Source organism: Zophobas morio, unplaced genomic scaffold, assembly GCF_036711695.1.
Source record: "Zophobas morio isolate AGI-343-1 ecotype UQ-CSIRO unplaced genomic scaffold, CSIRO_AGI_Zmor_V1 ptg000030l, whole genome shotgun sequence".
In the NCBI taxonomy this organism is placed as follows: Eukaryota; Metazoa; Arthropoda; class Insecta; order Coleoptera; family Tenebrionidae; genus Zophobas; species Zophobas morio.
In genome coordinates this window covers 9,545,038-9,563,245 of record NW_026972135.1, presented here as the reverse complement: position 1 = coordinate 9,563,245, position 18,208 = coordinate 9,545,038, and the positions used below count along the sequence as shown (strand labels likewise).

The 18,208-nt window shown below is 32.5% G+C and overlaps 1 protein-coding gene and 2 long non-coding RNA genes across 11 annotated transcripts; 2 read left to right on the top strand and 1 right to left on the bottom strand.

Moving 5' to 3' along the window:
• Positions 1 to 1,876: 1,876 nt before the first annotated feature.
• Positions 1,877 to 2,866, bottom strand: LOC135138932 (uncharacterized). The gene is made up of 2 exons (XR_010282084.1): positions 2,706 to 2,866; positions 1,877 to 2,138 (listed from the first exon to the last, which is right to left on the bottom strand). It is a non-coding gene; the product is annotated as an uncharacterized LOC135138932 (long non-coding RNA).
• A 3,506-nt stretch (positions 2,867 to 6,372) lies between these two features.
• LOC135137965 (uncharacterized) lies at positions 6,373 to 18,115 on the top strand. 9 transcript variants are annotated; one of them, XM_064067762.1, is made up of 11 exons: positions 6,380 to 6,534; positions 6,599 to 6,681; positions 11,798 to 12,097; positions 12,939 to 13,247; positions 13,874 to 13,951; positions 14,006 to 14,251; positions 14,302 to 14,463; positions 16,873 to 16,992; positions 17,037 to 17,288; positions 17,348 to 17,509; positions 17,587 to 18,115. In XM_064067762.1, exons 1-9 carry the CDS (start codon positions 6,476 to 6,478, stop codon positions 17,228 to 17,230), a joined length of 1,551 nt encoding a protein of 516 aa, XP_063923832.1. In that variant the 5' UTR covers positions 6,380 to 6,475; the 3' UTR covers positions 17,231 to 17,288; positions 17,348 to 17,509; positions 17,587 to 18,115. The 9 variants fall into 9 exon arrangements, with proteins under 9 accessions (XP_063923830.1, XP_063923829.1, XP_063923828.1 ...); XM_064067761.1 differs by having other exon boundaries at positions 6,596 to 6,681; XM_064067760.1 differs by having other exon boundaries at positions 6,373 to 6,681; positions 13,889 to 13,951.
• Positions 8,511 to 9,433, top strand: LOC135138799 (uncharacterized). The gene is made up of 2 exons (XR_010282057.1): positions 8,511 to 8,659; positions 8,712 to 9,433. It is a non-coding gene; the product is annotated as an uncharacterized LOC135138799 (long non-coding RNA).
• Positions 18,116 to 18,208: the final 93 nt, after the last annotated feature.

Sequence of the window (18,208 nt, the reverse complement as noted above, 5' to 3'; positions counted from 1 at the left end):
AAAAAACTAAAATCGAAAAGTCAAAAAATCAAAGATCGAGCAATCAAAACATTAAAAATTGGAAAATCGAAAAAACGAGAAATCGGAAAATCCAAAGTTGAAATAAATAACTGAAATAACGAACTGGGAAATCGTAAAACTGAAAAATGGGAACATCGAAAAATTGGAAAATCGAAAAAACAAAAGCCGGATTGTCGAAAAATCGGGAAATAAAAAAATCGAAATATCAAATAATTAAAAAACTGAAACATCGAGAAACGAAACATCAACAGATCGATAAAGCTTAAGATTGAAAAATCGAAATGGCTCACAGTTAAAAAACCGAAAAGTCAAAAATTGAAAAATTGATAAATTTAAAATAAAAAAATTGATATCTCGAAAAATTGAAAAGTCGAAAAACTGAGCATTCGAAAAATTGAAAACTGATGAACCGAAATATGGAAAAATCCTGAAACTGAAATATCGAAAAATAGAGAAATCGTGAAGTTAAAAAATCGAGGAATCGAAAAGACGACAAATCGAAAAAAAAATTAAAAAATTTGAACAATCAATAACCAGAAAAATGAAAACTTTGAAAAATATTTAGAAAAACTGAAAAAGTGAAAATTGAAAAATCTAAAAATGGAGAAAGCAATAAATCGAAGAGTCGAAAAACCAAAAATTGAGAAATTATTATTATTTAAAAAAATTCAAAAATCGTAATATTCAAAAACCCCGGAAAACTGAAGAATCGAAAATTTGAAAAATCATAAAATTGAAACATCGGAAAATTGAGAAATCGTAAAATTGAAAAATCAAGAAATCAAAAGGTCGAAAAATCCAAGTCGAACAATCGAAAATTGAAAAAATTGAAAAATCAAGAACCTGAATAATCGAATAATTGAAACATCAAACAACTGAAGAAGTGAAAAACTGAAAAATCGAAAAATCAAAAATTTAGAAACGTCAAAAATTAAAAAGCTTAAAAAAATCGCAAATATATTTAAAAATGAAAAATTTGAAGAATCGAGAAATTGATTAATCGAAAAATTAAAATCGAGAAATTAAATAAACTGCAAAATCCCAAAACTGAAATATCGAAAAACTATACTTATATCTACAATTTTGATTTTTTTTTCAAAAAATGTCGATGTTTAAGATAAAAATTCACTACTTAGTCACTACTATGTTACTTTTTAAAATTTAAATAACATTTATTTGTCAAAATTGTAAGATCAATTTCTGTTGATCAACTATTTACTATGCTTCTTTTAACATTAAAAGGCTTGCAATTTCAAAGTTAAATTGTAAAATTTTGTTACACAATTTTAATTCCAAAATTTGGATGTTTATCGTAAGAACTCAACACGGATTCATAGACCACAAATGAAGGAATACATTGTTTTATAAAATTTAAATGACACTGACCATTGTAAAATTTGGAGATCATTCCATTTCATTCCATTCTATTTCATGAAATTCTTAACATGCATAAAAAAATTGACGACAACCAGTTTAGTAGTTTAGGAGATTATATCTCTAATATAAATTGACACATACGACACACAGATGGAAACGGAAAATCATTTGTTTCGTACTATCGTATGTACTCTAGGGCTTATGAGACGTCGAAAACACAATTTTGGGAGTCCTACTTAATCCAAGAACAATACAAGTGCGAGCAAATGACCTATGTATGACATTTAATATACGTAAAATATATATCAATGGGATTTTGCTTTTCCGTAAATTCGATTTTGTTCCTGAATCACACTTTTACAACAAATGTTTATGTCAGTGAAAATATTATTTTAAACTGCGTTTTGTCAAGGTCAATAGCTTATTACAAAGAAGAACAAAAGACATACTAGGATAATTGACGAATAAAATAAAACACTAGAGAAACTTTATTTTTATTATTCTATATTTCAAATTAAAGTATTATACCCTGCTTTACCATCAACTCTGGGAGGGATTTTAAAGTGTGGGGGTTCCACCAGAGGCATTTTCCCTCGCCCGTCTTTGGCATCAGTATGATAATTCTCTTAAAAAGCAGCACAAGGCAACTACCAAGATTATCGTAACGATGGTAGCGACATCGCCGCCGTCTTGTATCATCTGCTGCTTGGATTTCTTAATAGCAGAAACAAGTTTGTGTACTGCAACAAATAGAAGAATGTAATTAGCGTCGAAACATAGCAAGAGGTGTAGTCGTTTGGATGTATTTTAATTTCTGAATATTTGTATTACTGAAACTACACCAAGAAGATTATATTTTAATAAGATTTGCTTATCAAAATTTCAAGATGAAGATATTAGATTTTTAGTGGTGATAAATAGACAAATTTTAATTAGCGTTTAACCATTCAGGCGCTAACCATAATGTATAGCTAGAATTTCACAACAATCTGTTAACTAGTTTCGAAGAGAGATTATGTATTTAATAAAATAAGCGACAGATGACAGATTCTACGAGCTATCTATATGAATTTTTGAAGAAATGTGAAACTGGTCATTCGTCAGATAAGCCCAATGATAACATAACACCTTCCCAGACGACCTACGCTTGAATAGTATGGATACCACAAATAAATATTTCAAAACGGCCGTGGAACAAACACTTGGTGATAAAATCTTCTACTAAAAAGTTTCCGGCTCAACAAACTTTCTTCAGTTTTTGTTTAATTTATCACGGCGTACGATACTAAAATAAAAAAAATACTTACGTCGTTTTTTTGCCTTCATTTTCTTACAACTGAATTTATTGCTTTTCGTAGAAATAATTAATTAATAAAAACGAGCTTCACTAGCTTTGGAGGCGCAGTAGTTACTAGTAATCTATTAGGTTCGTCAGTTGTGACAAAGATAAAGGCTACTTGATTGAACGTCGTCTCTAAACGCATTGTTTTTTTGATTCATATCATTTGATAATAGTAATCATATTATAAAGTACAAAGATTATTTTATCAACTAAGACTGATAAAATATATAAGACGCACTAATAATGTTAAATTATACTCCTATATAATAATTCCAAAAAACCATTCATTTAATCGAATAAAACCCTCCAATTTTGAAAAGTCAAACTGTTTGAAAGAAGCTTGAAATTTTGTATGGAAAATACAGACAATATTTATTGCAACATGTATTGCAATATTCAGCTAGAAAAAAAAATAGATAATCCAACAAATATTATTTTGATTATCAGGTGTCTTTGTAAAATAAAAGTTTATTTTAATAGAAATACAAATTCTCCCATGAAGTACAGTTCAAATTCAGCTTGTTCGAAAAAGGATAAAATTTGATTCTGCGATTTTTTTTTATCATAGCTCCTGTAAGCTATAATAAAAAGATGTGTGCATGTTTTAGTGAATTATTTCATAACAAAATTTTGTGAATCCATCAGCAACATTTTAGGAGAATGGCTTGTTGATTCGATTAATAAAATTTATAAACCTGCAATTGTGCAAGATTTCAGAGCATTCGGTTTTGTAGTTTCCATGTTAAATTGTAAAATGTTATAGAAAAATTCAAGGCGGATTTATGAACCACAAGTATAGCAGTACATTATTTTTTGATATATAAATAATAACATTTACTATGGAAACCTGAAGTCCTTCTGAGCTTTACACTGTTTTAATAAATAAATTCAATATCCACTGTTTAATTTTTTTATTCTTCTTCTTTACACCATGTACTACAATTTGTTGGTATTTATCATAAATTTCGACATAATCCTTGATGCATTCAAAAATAAGTGTTAATTGTTTCTGAAACAAAACATTAATCGATTTCGGATATTTTTCAGATTATGCAATTAAATAAAGACATGTGTAATGTTGGTTGCATACTGACATAATTTTAAAACACAGTAGAGATAACAATCAGTAGAGACAGCTCGTGTCGGCGCCTTTGTTCTTTCTGACCCGAATTTTAAGCCGTCATCGGTGGTCGTTGCCTAAACTATTCCTAGATGTCGCCACCCAATTTAAAAAGTATCACTTCATTTACAATTTCAAAAATTGATTCGTGTACGCAATTTATTGCAAACTGCGTAGTTTTAAGGTGGTCTTCTGCATCGTGGTGACTGATTCTTCTTCATCAAAACGACGGCCTACATTTAACTTTAAAATTTCTTCCATATCAGCCTCGCAGTTTTGATTACCTGTGTTCGTTTCATCAAAATAATCTTGTATGATTAATTTTCTAAAAGCCATTTGAAATTGATTAGATGTGGGGTTAATAGAATTTCCATTTTGTTTCCTAATCCATCCAAAACAGTTTTCTAGTGCGTCTGTCTTGGCAAAGGCGTCTTATTAATATATAGTCAAACCCATTTTACCTAAGAACTTAACCCGTAAGCGTAATATCATATAAAGTAAAATTTTTATTTAAAAAAAATTATTACAAAAAAAATGCATATTTGTCGGCTCACATAAAGTGCAGGTAATTGGTATGGGTCGACGCAGGTAAGAATAATTAAGGAATTCATGAAACCGGAAGTCCATAGGGATTTTAAGCGAAAAAGGATATTTGACAAAATGTACGGCTTGGGTCATTTTTATCCACGCGCGATTGCTTATGGGTTAAGCAACGTTTCAAAATAAAACTCAAGATTGTGTAGGTCAAAAAATATATATATACATGATGAATAAAAAAATTGTTTATTGAGAGAAGGTCTGCTTATATAATTTTTTGTTACGTGTAGTTTGTTTCTTATTATTTTTATATTTAATTTTACCACAACAACGGAATCATATATAATAAATTTTTATTATTTATTTCATAACCACCGTTGTTGTCCGTTTGCGACGACTTTTTAAACAAAAAGTGTGTTATGTTTACTATCTTTTCCAAGAATTCCAAACAGATGGAGAGAATAAGGCGCACAGCAGGGATCCTGTATGAAAATTCATCGGACAAAAATTTTACCTTTTATTGTGAAAATTACATTTTTACACTATTTGTACAATTCTACCGGAAAAGCAGTCTTAAACAAGCAAAACCGGCAAAAATATTGTAACAAAACTGCCAAATTTCAAATATTTTAGACGTCAGTTGGGCGCCCTCATTCGGTCATAATGCGAACGACCACCCACGAAAACGGGTCACGAAAAACGGCGAGCTGTCTCTACTGATTGTTATCTCTACTGTGTTTTAAAATATAAGAATGAGTTTACTTAAAAAGCGAAAACAGAGTTAAAGAAACTGTTGGAAACGGTATCCATAGGTTAAATCTGGTCACCTTGGGGGTACTTAGGAACTGAATGTAAACTTGTCACTCTATCAGCAAAGAATTCTTGTAAAAAATTCAAATTGTCTATTGTTAGGTCCAATGATACGTCTGTGGATTTTCAGCACTCCAGCGTCTCATATTTTGAGAGTCAACATAACCTATACAAAACAAAATCTCACTAAATTGTGATTCAAAGTGACACAAACTTAGTACCGGAGAGATGAAACCAAGCTTCATCAGAAAAGAAATCCAGCAAGTTATCATCATTGAGATGATCAAGAAACCATCTGCATTAGGCAATACGTCTATTAAAATCAGCCGGCAAAAGTTCGTTCGACATGAAGTTTGTACGGGAAAAGATAGAGCTTTTTTTTCACAATTCTACGGCATGTACTCACGGAAAGTCCAACCAACTTCTTGCGACAGATACCTCGATGAAGTTGATGGATTATTTTCCATGCGTTCTTCAACATCAATATCAATCATGAATATTTTATGTTCCACAGAGAAAACCAATTTGCACTTTTATTTTTGAGTTGAGTTTGAATTGGAAAAATTCACCATTGTCAAAGACGTTAACAAACTAATACATGACTGGCCCTTAGCATGTTTTTGCACGTTGCTTATCAGTGCACAGCTTTTTTGGTTCTTAAGACTATTCGTTCTCTTCATTCATTGTAGTAGTTAAGAAAGTAAAGAAAACCAGGTTACTGCTATGCTGTGAAATCTTGTTTAACACGAAACAACGACAGAATAAGTTTTAACGATTTCCAAAAATTCTTGAATGGAATAGGAGCCAAACTATAAATATTTATTAAAAAAAAAAAATATTTGCTAAATGTTCATGTATGTCTGGGACTGCTATAATTTGTTGAAGTCGAACCACATTTTGGAGGACCAGATAGATGAATGAAGGTGGGTGAGGTAGTCGAGGCTAGGGGCTAGAGGCATCTCAACTGAGACAGTTCATTTTAGTAACCCCCAACACAATGGTGGAATCAGCTCTCTTAACCAATTTCTGTACACAAATTAATAAATCTCAATGGATTATGCAACTGTTTAGTTAAAAGAATAAAAAAATAATCTTATCACAAATCTTAGCAGTAACTGAATTTTAAGTAGGTTTTAATCTAATCTATTACATTTTCTTGGTCGAATTGGTTATTGAATTTGTGAAACAAGTATAATTTAGTGTAAAGCAAAATAAAAGTGCAACAATATGAGATTAACTGTTTTGAATACTTACAAACTTTTATTTTTATGTGCGGTCCTATTTCAACAAGAAAATGCAGGACTACCACCTCCAAAGAAAAACAGTTGTAAGTTATCAATATATAAACAGTCTGATATAGTCTTCTCTCACCGGAAAAATTTATTAAGTAGCAATTTTTGGGAAAATGATGACTGGGTGATAAAAGAATCAAGCAGCTTATTAACTAGGCCCCATTTTGAAGCCGATTTTAAAGGTATGTATTTTTGAACTAGAAAGAGCATAAAATGTATCCTTCTGAGCGTAGGTACGCTAGCACTAAAGTCTGATTTACATCTATTCTGCATATGACGCAACGGAAGAATTGTGTCCCCATTGAATCTTCGTCTTACGTCTACAACAATTGTTTATCTATAACCCGCATGTCACTCCGGATGATTTGATTTCAATTATGGCAAAACTTACAAACAAACGAACGAGCGGTGATGATTTGATTCCCAGTTTTCTTATTCGTGACTGCAGGTATATACTAGCACAACCTCTTTCCATCATTATAAATTTAGCTCTTAAAACCAGTACGTTTCCGGATCGTTGGAAAATCGCTAGAATAAGTCCAATCTTTAAAAAAGGGGATTCATCGTTACTAAGTAATTATCGACCTATTTCCATCTTGAATACCTTCGCTAAGATTTTCGAACTTGTGTTGTATAACTTTATCTACAGTAAGTTCTCTTCAGTTATTAGTTCTGGGCAACATGGTTTTAGGACTGGAAGATCTGTAGTCTCCAATCTGTCTGTCTTAACTCAAGATCTTAGTGAGGCCCTCAATAAACGTGAACAAGTTGATGTTATTTATACATATTTTTCTCACGCTTTTGATCTTATTTCTCATGACATCCTTCTTCACAAACTTAATAATCTTGGATTTTCTTCTTCCCTTCTTAAATTGATGGAATCATACTTGACTAATCCCAGGAATTATGTATTTTATAATGGATTTATTTCTTTGCCTTTTTGTTCGACCTCAGGTGTCCCTCAAGGGTCAAATCCTGGCCCCCTCCTTTTTAATTGATATATTAATGATCTTCTCGAATCCTTAGAATGTTGTTTTTTAGCTTATGCGGACGATTTAAAAATTTATTCTAAAATTTCAAAGTTATCTGATGCTCTTCATCTACAAGCTCAACTCATCAAAATTGTCGAATGGTGTAATTTTAACAAACTTACAATTAATATTAGCAAATGTTGCTTTATATCTTATTTCCGCACACAGCACTTTTTTGATTTTATATATCAGATTGGAAGAACACCTTTGGAACGTAAAACAACTTTCAAGGATCTTGGTGTTACATTTGACAGCCAATTGACTTTTGATCAACATATCACCAATGTTTGTAGCGCAGCGAATAAATCTTTGGGATTTGTAATGCGGATTTCGAAACTATTTAGTAATATTGATTTAATTAAGACTCTCTTTGTTTATGTACGTAGCAAGCTGGAATATGCATCTTTAATTTGGTATCCAATATATATGTGTCAACATATGCTTCTGGATAAAGTACAAAGAAAATTTTTGAAATTTTTGTCATTCAAACTAGATGGGACGTATCCAAATAGAGGAACAGATACGAATGGTCTTTTACAACGGCATAACATAAATCTTCTCTGTCAGTGCGTAGAGATCAACATGCTGCTAATTTTTTAGCTAAACTCATACGCAACAAAATTGACTGTCCTTTTCTGTTATCTGCCGTCCAGTTTAATGTTCCGAGGGTTACATCAAGATATGTAAATACTTTTCGACTCCCTACCGCTAGAACCAATATTTTACGTCGTGCACCTGTTTTCACTATGTGTCGTTGTGCTGACAAATATATAGAAGATACAGGGTCATTATAAAATATTGTAGTCGAAGAAGGCCATGATTTTGGTGACATTTTGTGCCGCCTTTTTCAGTTTTGTGGAAAGGATTACACTAATATTGGAATTTTTATTTTTAACGCCACATTAGTTGACATTAGCGGCTGCACTGTTTCAGTGGTTTCAACGCTTCATCAAATTCTATCAGATGTCAATAATTTTTTCGTTTGTACTGGTACGTTTTCCCTCACTTTGTGCGTTAATTGACTTGTCTTGTTTTCATTTTTGCTGTCTTCCCCTTTGTTAGAACTTTAATAAGTGTCTCAAAAAAACAGTTTTTATCAAAACTACAGATCATTGTGGAATAATCTCAGGTAATGAACAGAGAGGAATAACTATGGTCAGTGTTACAAATGATTTTTTTAGTTCTTTGGCGCAATCATCATGCCTATTATCGTAATGGGGTGTTAAATGAGGATGGGGGTGGAGTGTACTCTGTGGAGGCGTCTAAAAACGAGTATCTAGTGAAATGTTCTGTTGTCACTGATGAAGAATCTTTGAAGACGCTATACGGCGAATTATGGCCAGATTTAACGACACTGGTAGCATTTCTAAGTGAAAACCGACGGGGAGACCTCAAGTTAGTGAAGACGTGGTTGAAGATTTAAGGATGAGAATGGAACAAAGTCCGAATAAAGCTTTGTCAAAAATCTTTACTGTCCGGAGTACCATACAGCACATGTCAGAAAATCGTAAAAGAGAAGTTACATATGCATCCATACAAGATTTTGTTGGTTCAGGAGCTGCAACCAGCTGATTTTCCTTGCCGCGTTGGGTATTGTAGTTGGTTTCAAGCTGATATGGACGATAACGGGATTCTCGATTTGTCGTTCTTTTCTGATGAAGCCTGGTTTCATCTGTTAGGCTATTATGTCAACTGACAGAACTTCAGAATTTGGTGTATAGAAAATACTCACGCTTTTGAAGAAACACCATCACACGCAATGAAGGTTGGTGTGTGGTTAGCTGTTTCCAGACGACGATTCATAGGCCTGATACTTTTTCAAGTAAATGAATGTGATCAATAAACAAAATTAGATGTAGAAAGTGTATGTAGGTACTGCAATAAAGTTTTTTATTTTCAGTAACTTTCATTTTTCTTTCGGTGTTAGTTGCATTCTCTTAATTTAAAACTTACTTCAACTTACTGTTTAGTAATAATTGTAATTTTACTATTAGGAAAGTTAAAAATCTTTCTTAAACATTCTGTTGTTTCAAGAGATCTCATAATCATCTACAGAACTTTTAACACTATGCTCCTGAAATTTTATTGGTTTTTTCACCTATTTTGTTATAGAAATTTTGAAAAATCTTGATATTATGATGGCCATGTGGGCGTGTTTTGGGTAGAACCTCTTTGACATTCCTGTTATGCAGATCTGGCATGTTTCAGATATCTAGAAACTGCAAAGCTGAAGGTAATGTTTGGACATAGCAGTTTTCACCTATTGTAGGGATGAAGATCAAGGCTTTCAGTTGTGTTTTTTCAAGAGAAAAGCACCGGTCAGAAACCATGTCTGCACCAATATTTTGACGATTCCTTACAATTTACAAACAGAACTTTCGCGGGATCACAACTTTGGCAAAATTATTTACTGCAAAAACTCATTAGGTACTCATAGTGTTCGTTAACTGTGATAAGACTTGCTCTGCCATTGTCCATTACGTGATTTTTCACAATTTTTACCTTCAGGGTACCTATAAAAATGTAATTTTTTAAATAATTACCGTGTTCATTGGTTTCGACAAACTTAACCTCACTTTTTGGATTTCATTATTTGAAAAATTATTGGTTCTTTGCAAAACAGACCAGATGATTTATTCTGTTCAACTCCAATCGACTTTCCAAGGTGTAATTCATGACAAAGCCCTTAAACGTTTTTCTGACAATTTACAATTTTTGAAACTGAAATGTATTGCAGTGGCGTTCGCAAATGCTCGATAACACTGCAACCCTTAATGCTCTGGCCTGGCGTCTTTTCGTGTCTATTTAAAATGAAATTAAATCGCAAACCTGGCATATCAATTTTTGACACATTTGATAAATTTGTTTCGACGTTCGTGACATTTCAAAAGAGTTGAAATCATTTTGGTGATTAGCGGCACGAGAAAAATTTCAATTGTTTTTCATAGGTGAGTTGACTACAGTATTTTATAATGACCCTGTATATTTTGTTAATTTGAATTTTCTTTTTTTAGTTAATTTATGCTTGAATGTTTATTTTAATTTTTTGTCATATATTAGATTGTCCTGCCATTAGGGCCACCCTGTTGGACAATAAAGATATTATATTATTATTATTATTATAAGAAAGTTCAACATTAGGTTTTGCTAACATGCATTTATAACAAAACTCCGCATCCCGAAGCGGGTCCGTAACCGACGCAAGTTTCTTGCGGTGCTTACGTTCAACCAATAGGGGTCCGTTTGTGTATGCGGAATAGCTATAAATCAGCCTTAATAATTAATTGTATGTGTTCTCTACGTTTAAAGCTTCTAGACTATCAACAAATAGGTCTCCCGTTTTCACCCTCTATCGTTTGTGATCTGTTAGTGACTGACTTCAATAGCCAAATAGTTTGCGAAACTACTAGAGTAGGTAATTGTTGCCAAATTTAAATGTATTTTAACAATATATGTGGTTCTTTACCTGCAGTTTAACGGATTTCACATATCTTTATTTACAGTTAACGGGAGCTTCAAAAAAATTTTTGAAAAATAAAATTTTATAATTTTTCTAAAAAACTGGGTTTGTTTTATTGCACTTCAGGGGCGAGGGATGTTCTATCTAAATTTTTAAATTTATGCACCATAATAAAATTCTTGTCTATTTACTTCAACCTTGTCCAATATTTATATTTTTTACAAGTTTCCTAATTCAAGTGTGAATAATTTTTCAGTTTGTTGATCTTTGTTGATAAAGTTTTTAGAAAGGACAAAAAAATAAATTCTGACTAGCGAGTTACCTTGTTCACGATAAGCTTGTGTAAAATGTGAAAGCAATCTGCGCTATAATTTTATCGTACAGTTTTCTCTGATTTTTTTCCAATAGCTACTATATATTATCAAAATTTTGAGATGACGTTATCAGATTATTAGTAGTGGTAAACAAATCTGATTTATCGGTTACGAAATTCTACGGTGTACATTGAATTTCACAGTACCTATTCTAAGTAGTACCTACTTTCCAGTATTATTTGCTTAATGAAATAAATACTCAACAGACGATAAACAAACACAGAGACGGATACTATAAGATTTAATTTTTGGTGGAGACGAATAAACAAAGTTTACTAAGCGCTTTATTTTCTATCTTTTAAAGTAGACTTACGATTTCATAAAAATTTGTTCAGTAGTTTCTCCGGTGCCCCGGTTAGGTGTCTAATAAATCAAGAGACAAACATGTTTCTAACAGACTTCTAACAAAATTGAATTTGTTTATTCTTTTCAGACTTCAGACCAAAGAAGCAGAATGAATTCGTGGTGAATTTTGATAATAAACTGACTTCTTACAGTTTTTCGGTAAAGGGAACAAATGAGATAAAATTTTTCGCAATCGCAGGAGAAAACAGCACTCCTTTTCACTGTGAAATAAACGAAGCAGAAATCTGGACCACAATTACTATTTTCGTAAAGAATAATAAGTTGTTTTATTATAAAAATTATGACATATTAATGCACAAGCTCCCTCTGGTTCCAAAAGAATTAATAATAGAACCTTCGACACCAGCAAACTTTAAAATCTACGAATGTAAGTATATACTCGCATTTAATAATGCAGTAGATGGTACATGTGGTTACGATTTACAGCGTGGGTAAAGCTCAATAATTTACTTATTTTTTAGTAAAACAAATTTACACGACTAACTAACTACACAGCGAAAATGTAACAGTGAATAATTCTGACTCAACTTAACTTATACTCATTAATCGACTCGGCTGGAGTAGACTAGACGAGCCTATTGCCGAGCCGACGATGGTCCCTATTCAAACCAAACGTTTCTTCTGGACAGATCGTGATATGCGCTTTCGAGGTTGTTCTGGAATTGAGACTTTCTGAGACTTTTCTTTAGTCGAACGCCTCCGTCACTGATAATGAGTCACCGGTTAACGCCGTAGATACTAGAAAACTCATAGGCGTTGTACCGGGGAGGCGTATGAGTTTAGTTCGTAATAATATACTATTGGCATGAATAATATAATTTTCATTTTTGAATTAACTGTGTGCATGTATGACAAAAACAAAAATATAAGAAAAATCTTTCATTTTTTATTCGCATTTTCTCTGCAACAAAAGTTAAAAAAAATGCATATATTGCATTTATAAATATGTAATTTCTCAAAATATTTTAGTTTAACGTTGGCAAATAATTGCATTTTTTTGGATTGCAAAATATCCTAAAGATCATCATGTCGGTTTGAGTATATGTTTTTTTTTGAAAAATATTAAAATAATGAAATAAGCAATACTATTACTATATACATATTTATCCAACAAAATTTCTTAATAAAATTGTTGACCCACAAAATTGATGTTTTCTCTAGACTTGATTAATTTGTTCTTAATTAAAATAATAGATTTCTATTTTTAGATGATTTTAGAGAAGCCACTAGAACTACTAAGAAACACAACATATTGAAAATTCCAGGTTCCAAAGAGGTTTATTTAATTATCTCTGTCTCCTTGTGCAACACCTGCGTTCTGGTTACAACATATAATTATGATAATTGTTTAATTGTTTCATCAAACAGCCATAATAAAGAAAGATGGGAAAGATATAAACTAAAAATAAATCCTAAAATTTCCAACCAGGTGAAGTTTAATCGAATCCAAAATCCACCATTTGAAAATGGATACTGGAGATTACATTTAACACTAACAGATTACTCAGAAGAAGCAGGTAAATGTTTTGTTGCTGTAATATTTTCGATATAAACGAAAGTGTTATCTGTCTAGGCATTCATTTACAGGATTTTTGTGATTTTGATTTTGGGCGTGGAGACTATTGACCAGTTCGGCTACCAATGAAAATTAGGGTATATAAATTGTTGCAAATACATTATCACTGATTAGTTCCTTGTTCATTGATGTATATATTTTGGGCTTCACTTCTTGGAACCCGAAGATATGATTGATTTTCTAAAAATGAATTATCTTGATTAATAAATGACTGAGGTCCATGTCAGAGTTGTCCAGTTTTCGCCTTCAGTTGGGGCTTCTGGTTGTAGTTTTCCACATCGAGCCACCAAGGTTGTAAATCATTTCATTCTAACGTATACCTACAGTAGCGACATAAGGTTCAAAATTCTTTGTTCTTGGTGTAGCCAAAATTTTTGACTTTACGCACAACGTGCGTTCAAAATTCTCACTCCTTTCTCTTTCACTATTTACTCTCTTTAAAAATAAAATAGACAAATGATATTTGCATTTATTTTAATCCACTGTTGACAAGTGTCAGCAGATGCTGCTATTTTGCTTAATTTTGTTACTTGTAAATCAAAACAATTTCGGTAATTTTTGTCCTAGATGACGTAGTTCCAGAAGTAAGAAAATATGACGGTTTTACAAGGCGTCGAATATCAACATCGTATCCATCCTTTCGCGGTGTGTTCCTTTACAATCGTACTAAAAAAATAAAAATAAATATGTTAATTTTAGACACAATAACGTTTTCAAACATATCGCCTCCAACATCAAATGACTCAACGAAAGCTTATTTTGTGTTCACTAAAAATGGATTTATAAACTCAACAGAAGAAGTCATTGCTTACGCTTTAATTTTATTGGAAGTGCCCGTTGATATACAAGGTACAAATAGATATTGGGATGGAACTTTTAGAACTTGGCCTTCCATACCGAAAAATTCTTTACAGCTTACACCCGATCTTTGGCATCCATTCACAGGTATGTATTCATGAGATGACTGTACAACTAAAGTTTAGCTGTGATTTTAGATGAAATAGAGACCTGCAATTTCATAATTGGGGCTGTCAACAGTTGTTGTAAAGAATATTGTTATAATAAACCTTTAAAACCTAACACTAAATATTGGTTAATTGTTAGAGCTCTAACGAGTACAGCATATAATGACAGCTCTCTACTCTCCTTCCACACAGGTAAGTTTTTTTTTAAACGTCACAAACATTTCAGTAACATTTTTTACACTGAAACTCCTCATCATCTTGTTACCTTCACCTATAGAACTTTAAGTAAACCAACTGATTAACGACTATTACAACGTAAGACAATGCAAGTCATTTCTTGACGCTGTAATTAGTACTTAATATTGAGAACAACTTTTTAATAAATGAAAAGGGTCGTAGGTATATAAATGAGAATATGTTGTCATACAATTTTGATTTTTTTACAAAAATCTGGATGACTATGGTAAAAATTCGACACGGATTTATAAATTACAAGTGGAGAAGTATGTAATTTTATAAAATTTAAATAAAATTTACATATCTAAAAGTTGGAGATGATGTCATATCAGGGCCGGCTCTAAGGGACCAGGCGCCCCGATGCAAACTTACTGTTCAGCGCCCTTAAAAAAAAATTTGTAAAAAAAAAAACAAATAAAATTTTGTAATCACATATTTTTGTAGAGAGATACTTTTTATTAATAAACATGGATAAAATTATGATGAATCAATCTTAATATATAAAAATGTTTGTCTTAACTGACAGACTGACTGATTCATCAACGCAAAGCCTAAACTACTGAAGCTACAAGCATGAAATTTGGACAGTAGGTTACTTTTGTGTCATAAGCACCCATTAAGAAAAGATTTCTGGAAATTCCGCCCCTACGGGGACAAAATAGAGGATGAAGCTTTGTGCAGAAATGCCGTGGGTTTTTAAGTCAGACGGGTTCGCTGTGGAGGGAGGAGTAAACGAGATGAAAAATGATAATTCCACGGTCGGAATCAATACATGATCGTTTTCCGGGTTGGAACCGTGTAATTTCTCAAAGGAGTTTCGCCTCTGGTATGGTTGACATACTGAGTTACCGTGCTCTTTTGCCTTATTCTTAACCCTGCTCCTGAAGATGCCACTTACGAAAGTGTGCGAAACGTTGAGCCCAAAAACCCAATTTACACAGTTCCAACCCGGAAAACGATCATGTATGAAAACTGATGAGTCCTAATTGCGAATTCCACGCAAACGGAGCTGCGGACAACAACTTTTCTATAGTTTAGGAAATATCGTTGTACCCTATAAAATTTTCTTGCCAATAACGAGACGGACAGTAGTACAATAGCAAGAGATATTTACAACTTACAGTTGTCGCATGGCGGTAATCCGCAGACCTTAAATTTCTAAAGCAGCGGAAGTCCGATCCTATGCGTACAATTACCTGCTAAATGTTCTCCTACAAATTCGGGGGGACTGGTGTGAGCCATAAATATTTCTTACCACTGTACTACTGTCCGCCTCGTTATTGTCAACAAAATTTTATAGGGTACACCGATATTTCCTAAACTATATATAGTATAAATATAAAAATATTTATATTGCAAACGTTTTTCAATTTTTAATATTGTAAAATTGATACGATTTCAAAGTTATTTTTAATTTATATTTACCTCAATGTTAATCGAAATTTAAATTTAAAATTAATGATGACAAAAAGCTACGAAATGATACACACAACCAAATTCGGCTACAAACAGGAACAGTGAAAAATATAACAAAACTGTTGAACAACCACCACAACCAAAACCAACCGACTAGACTTGGAAAATAAAATTTTTAAGTATGCCGAAGTTAGGAAAAACATCTGGGTGTGGTCATACCGCTGTCTCGTCAAATTGTTACCCAGATAATGCATCATAAATCTGGGTATTTTTTGTCGGTATTGATCTAAAGGTCCCATCACCCAACCCAAAGGCGCACTTTTTTTAAATTATTACAGTTTGAAAGTGCCAGGAATTGACTTCTTGGAATCAGTTTTGGTGGTCATAGTGGAATGTTAAAATGGAGCTTTTTCTGAAAAATTTTCGATGGGCGTCTTGGTCTGTTACTGCTATAATATTTTATTGGTAGTGATTCAATGCAAAACTAATATTATTTTTTTTTTATAGAGTTAATATAATAGCATAGGCGGCGCCCGCCGCCCGGCGCCTTTTATCACGGGCGCCCCAATGCGGTGCATCTTTCGCTTACCGTGTTAAGCCGGCCCTGTGTCATATGATTGTTGGTGGGATGATCAGATAAATTTTGGTTAGCGTTTTAGCATCTACACGATATTTCTAATATACATACAAAGTTTGACAACAATCGGTCTGATAGTTTAGAAGATTATCTGTTTAATAAAAATAGACACAGATGGAAGCAGACGGCAGACGACAGATGGGAGACGACGGACAGACAGACAGACAGACGCGAGAGACCTATGTTTTCGTATTCTAGGGGTCATGAAACGTCGAGAACACATAAAAGTAGCAGATAGCCCGATTGACTCGATTACAATACTTCCTTAGCTTACGCTCGGGAAAATTACACAAATGCAATTTTTGTTTTAGACAACATTGCAACCGAAACAACTTCAGTATACATAACAATTTTGTCAGAAGCAAGCCAGTCTAATAATAATTTTACATCGCCAACGGTTCAAAAATCTGTATTATATCCAATGCTTGGCGGTGTGTTGCTTCATAATCGCGCTAAAAAATTATAAATATATTAGTTTTAGACACAATAACGTTTTCAAACATATCGCCTCCAACATCAAATGACTCAACGAAAGCTTATTTTGTGTTATCTAAAGATGACCTTATAAACTCGACAAACGAAGTTATTGCTTACGCTTTAATTTTATTGGAAGAGCACTTTGACATACAAAGTACAAATGGATCTTGGGAGGGAACTTTAAAAACTTGACCTTCCATACCGAAAAATTCTTTACAGCTTACACCGAATTTTTGGAATCCGTTTTCAGGTATGTATATGTATTCAACAAGTGATAGTAAAGCTAAATTCTAGATAATGTAATTTTAGATGACCAACACATCTGCAATTTTATAATTGGGGCTAACAGCAGTTGCTGTAGAGTACATTGTTATAATACACCTTTAAAACCTAAAACTAGATATTGGTTAATGGTGAGAGCCTTCACGAATCAAGCCTATAATGATAGCTCCCTGTTATTTTTTCAAACAGGTAATTTAGAATGTTTACTTTTTTTATTTATTATTTAATTCTTATATTTTATTTGTATTTTCCTATAACATTTACAGCTTCCGAGGACAGCTATAGCGTCAATACCAGTAACATTTCACTAGGTGTTTTAATTCTTGTAATTTTGGTAACGGTTGGCATAGTATACATAATATACAAAATAAGAAAACGAAATAATCAAGCAGCTCTTATCCAAGAAGAAGAGGTGGAGCCAATCATTAAAGGGCAGGTTTTAAGCCTTAAAAAACCTCAGAGAAGGAATACATTTTAGGACCGAATTTTTATAAAAATAGGCAATAAAACTTCCTTTCAGGCAGTTTTAGGAAATAAAAATAAATTCTTTTTTAATCGTTACTGAAAACATGATTACAAATATTTTAATTAATAATATTAATACTACCCTGTACTAACTGAATGGCACGCGGCTACTTTATCTGCTGTGGTGTCAATCATATGGGGACGATAATAAAAAGGAAGACTTATTTAAGAATAATATTGATGTTGCACATAATGATTTAAAACAGTTTCTTTGAAAGTGTGAGTACTTTTTAGAGATTGAAAAGATACGAATAAAAAATGTGACATAAATCGTGTTTTTTTTTTATTTATATAACAATAGTACAAATTAAACAAGTAACACGAATTAAGCCAACAACGAACTTGGTATACGAAAAGTCCTGA

Bases quoted from the DNA above. Each gene is read 5' to 3' on its own strand.
- LOC135137965 (XM_064067758.1), top strand. From the start codon at position 6,435: ATGAGATTAACTGTTTTGAATACTTACAAACTTTTATTTTTATGTGCG. The intron at 6,682-11,797 runs GTATGTATTTTT...TATTCTTTTCAG, and splicing joins TTTTGAAGCCGATTTTAAAG to ACTTCAGACCAAAGAAGCAG. The intron at 14,464-16,872 runs GTAAGTTTTTTT...TTTTTGTTTTAG, and splicing joins TCTACTCTCCTTCCACACAG to ACAACATTGCAACCGAAACA.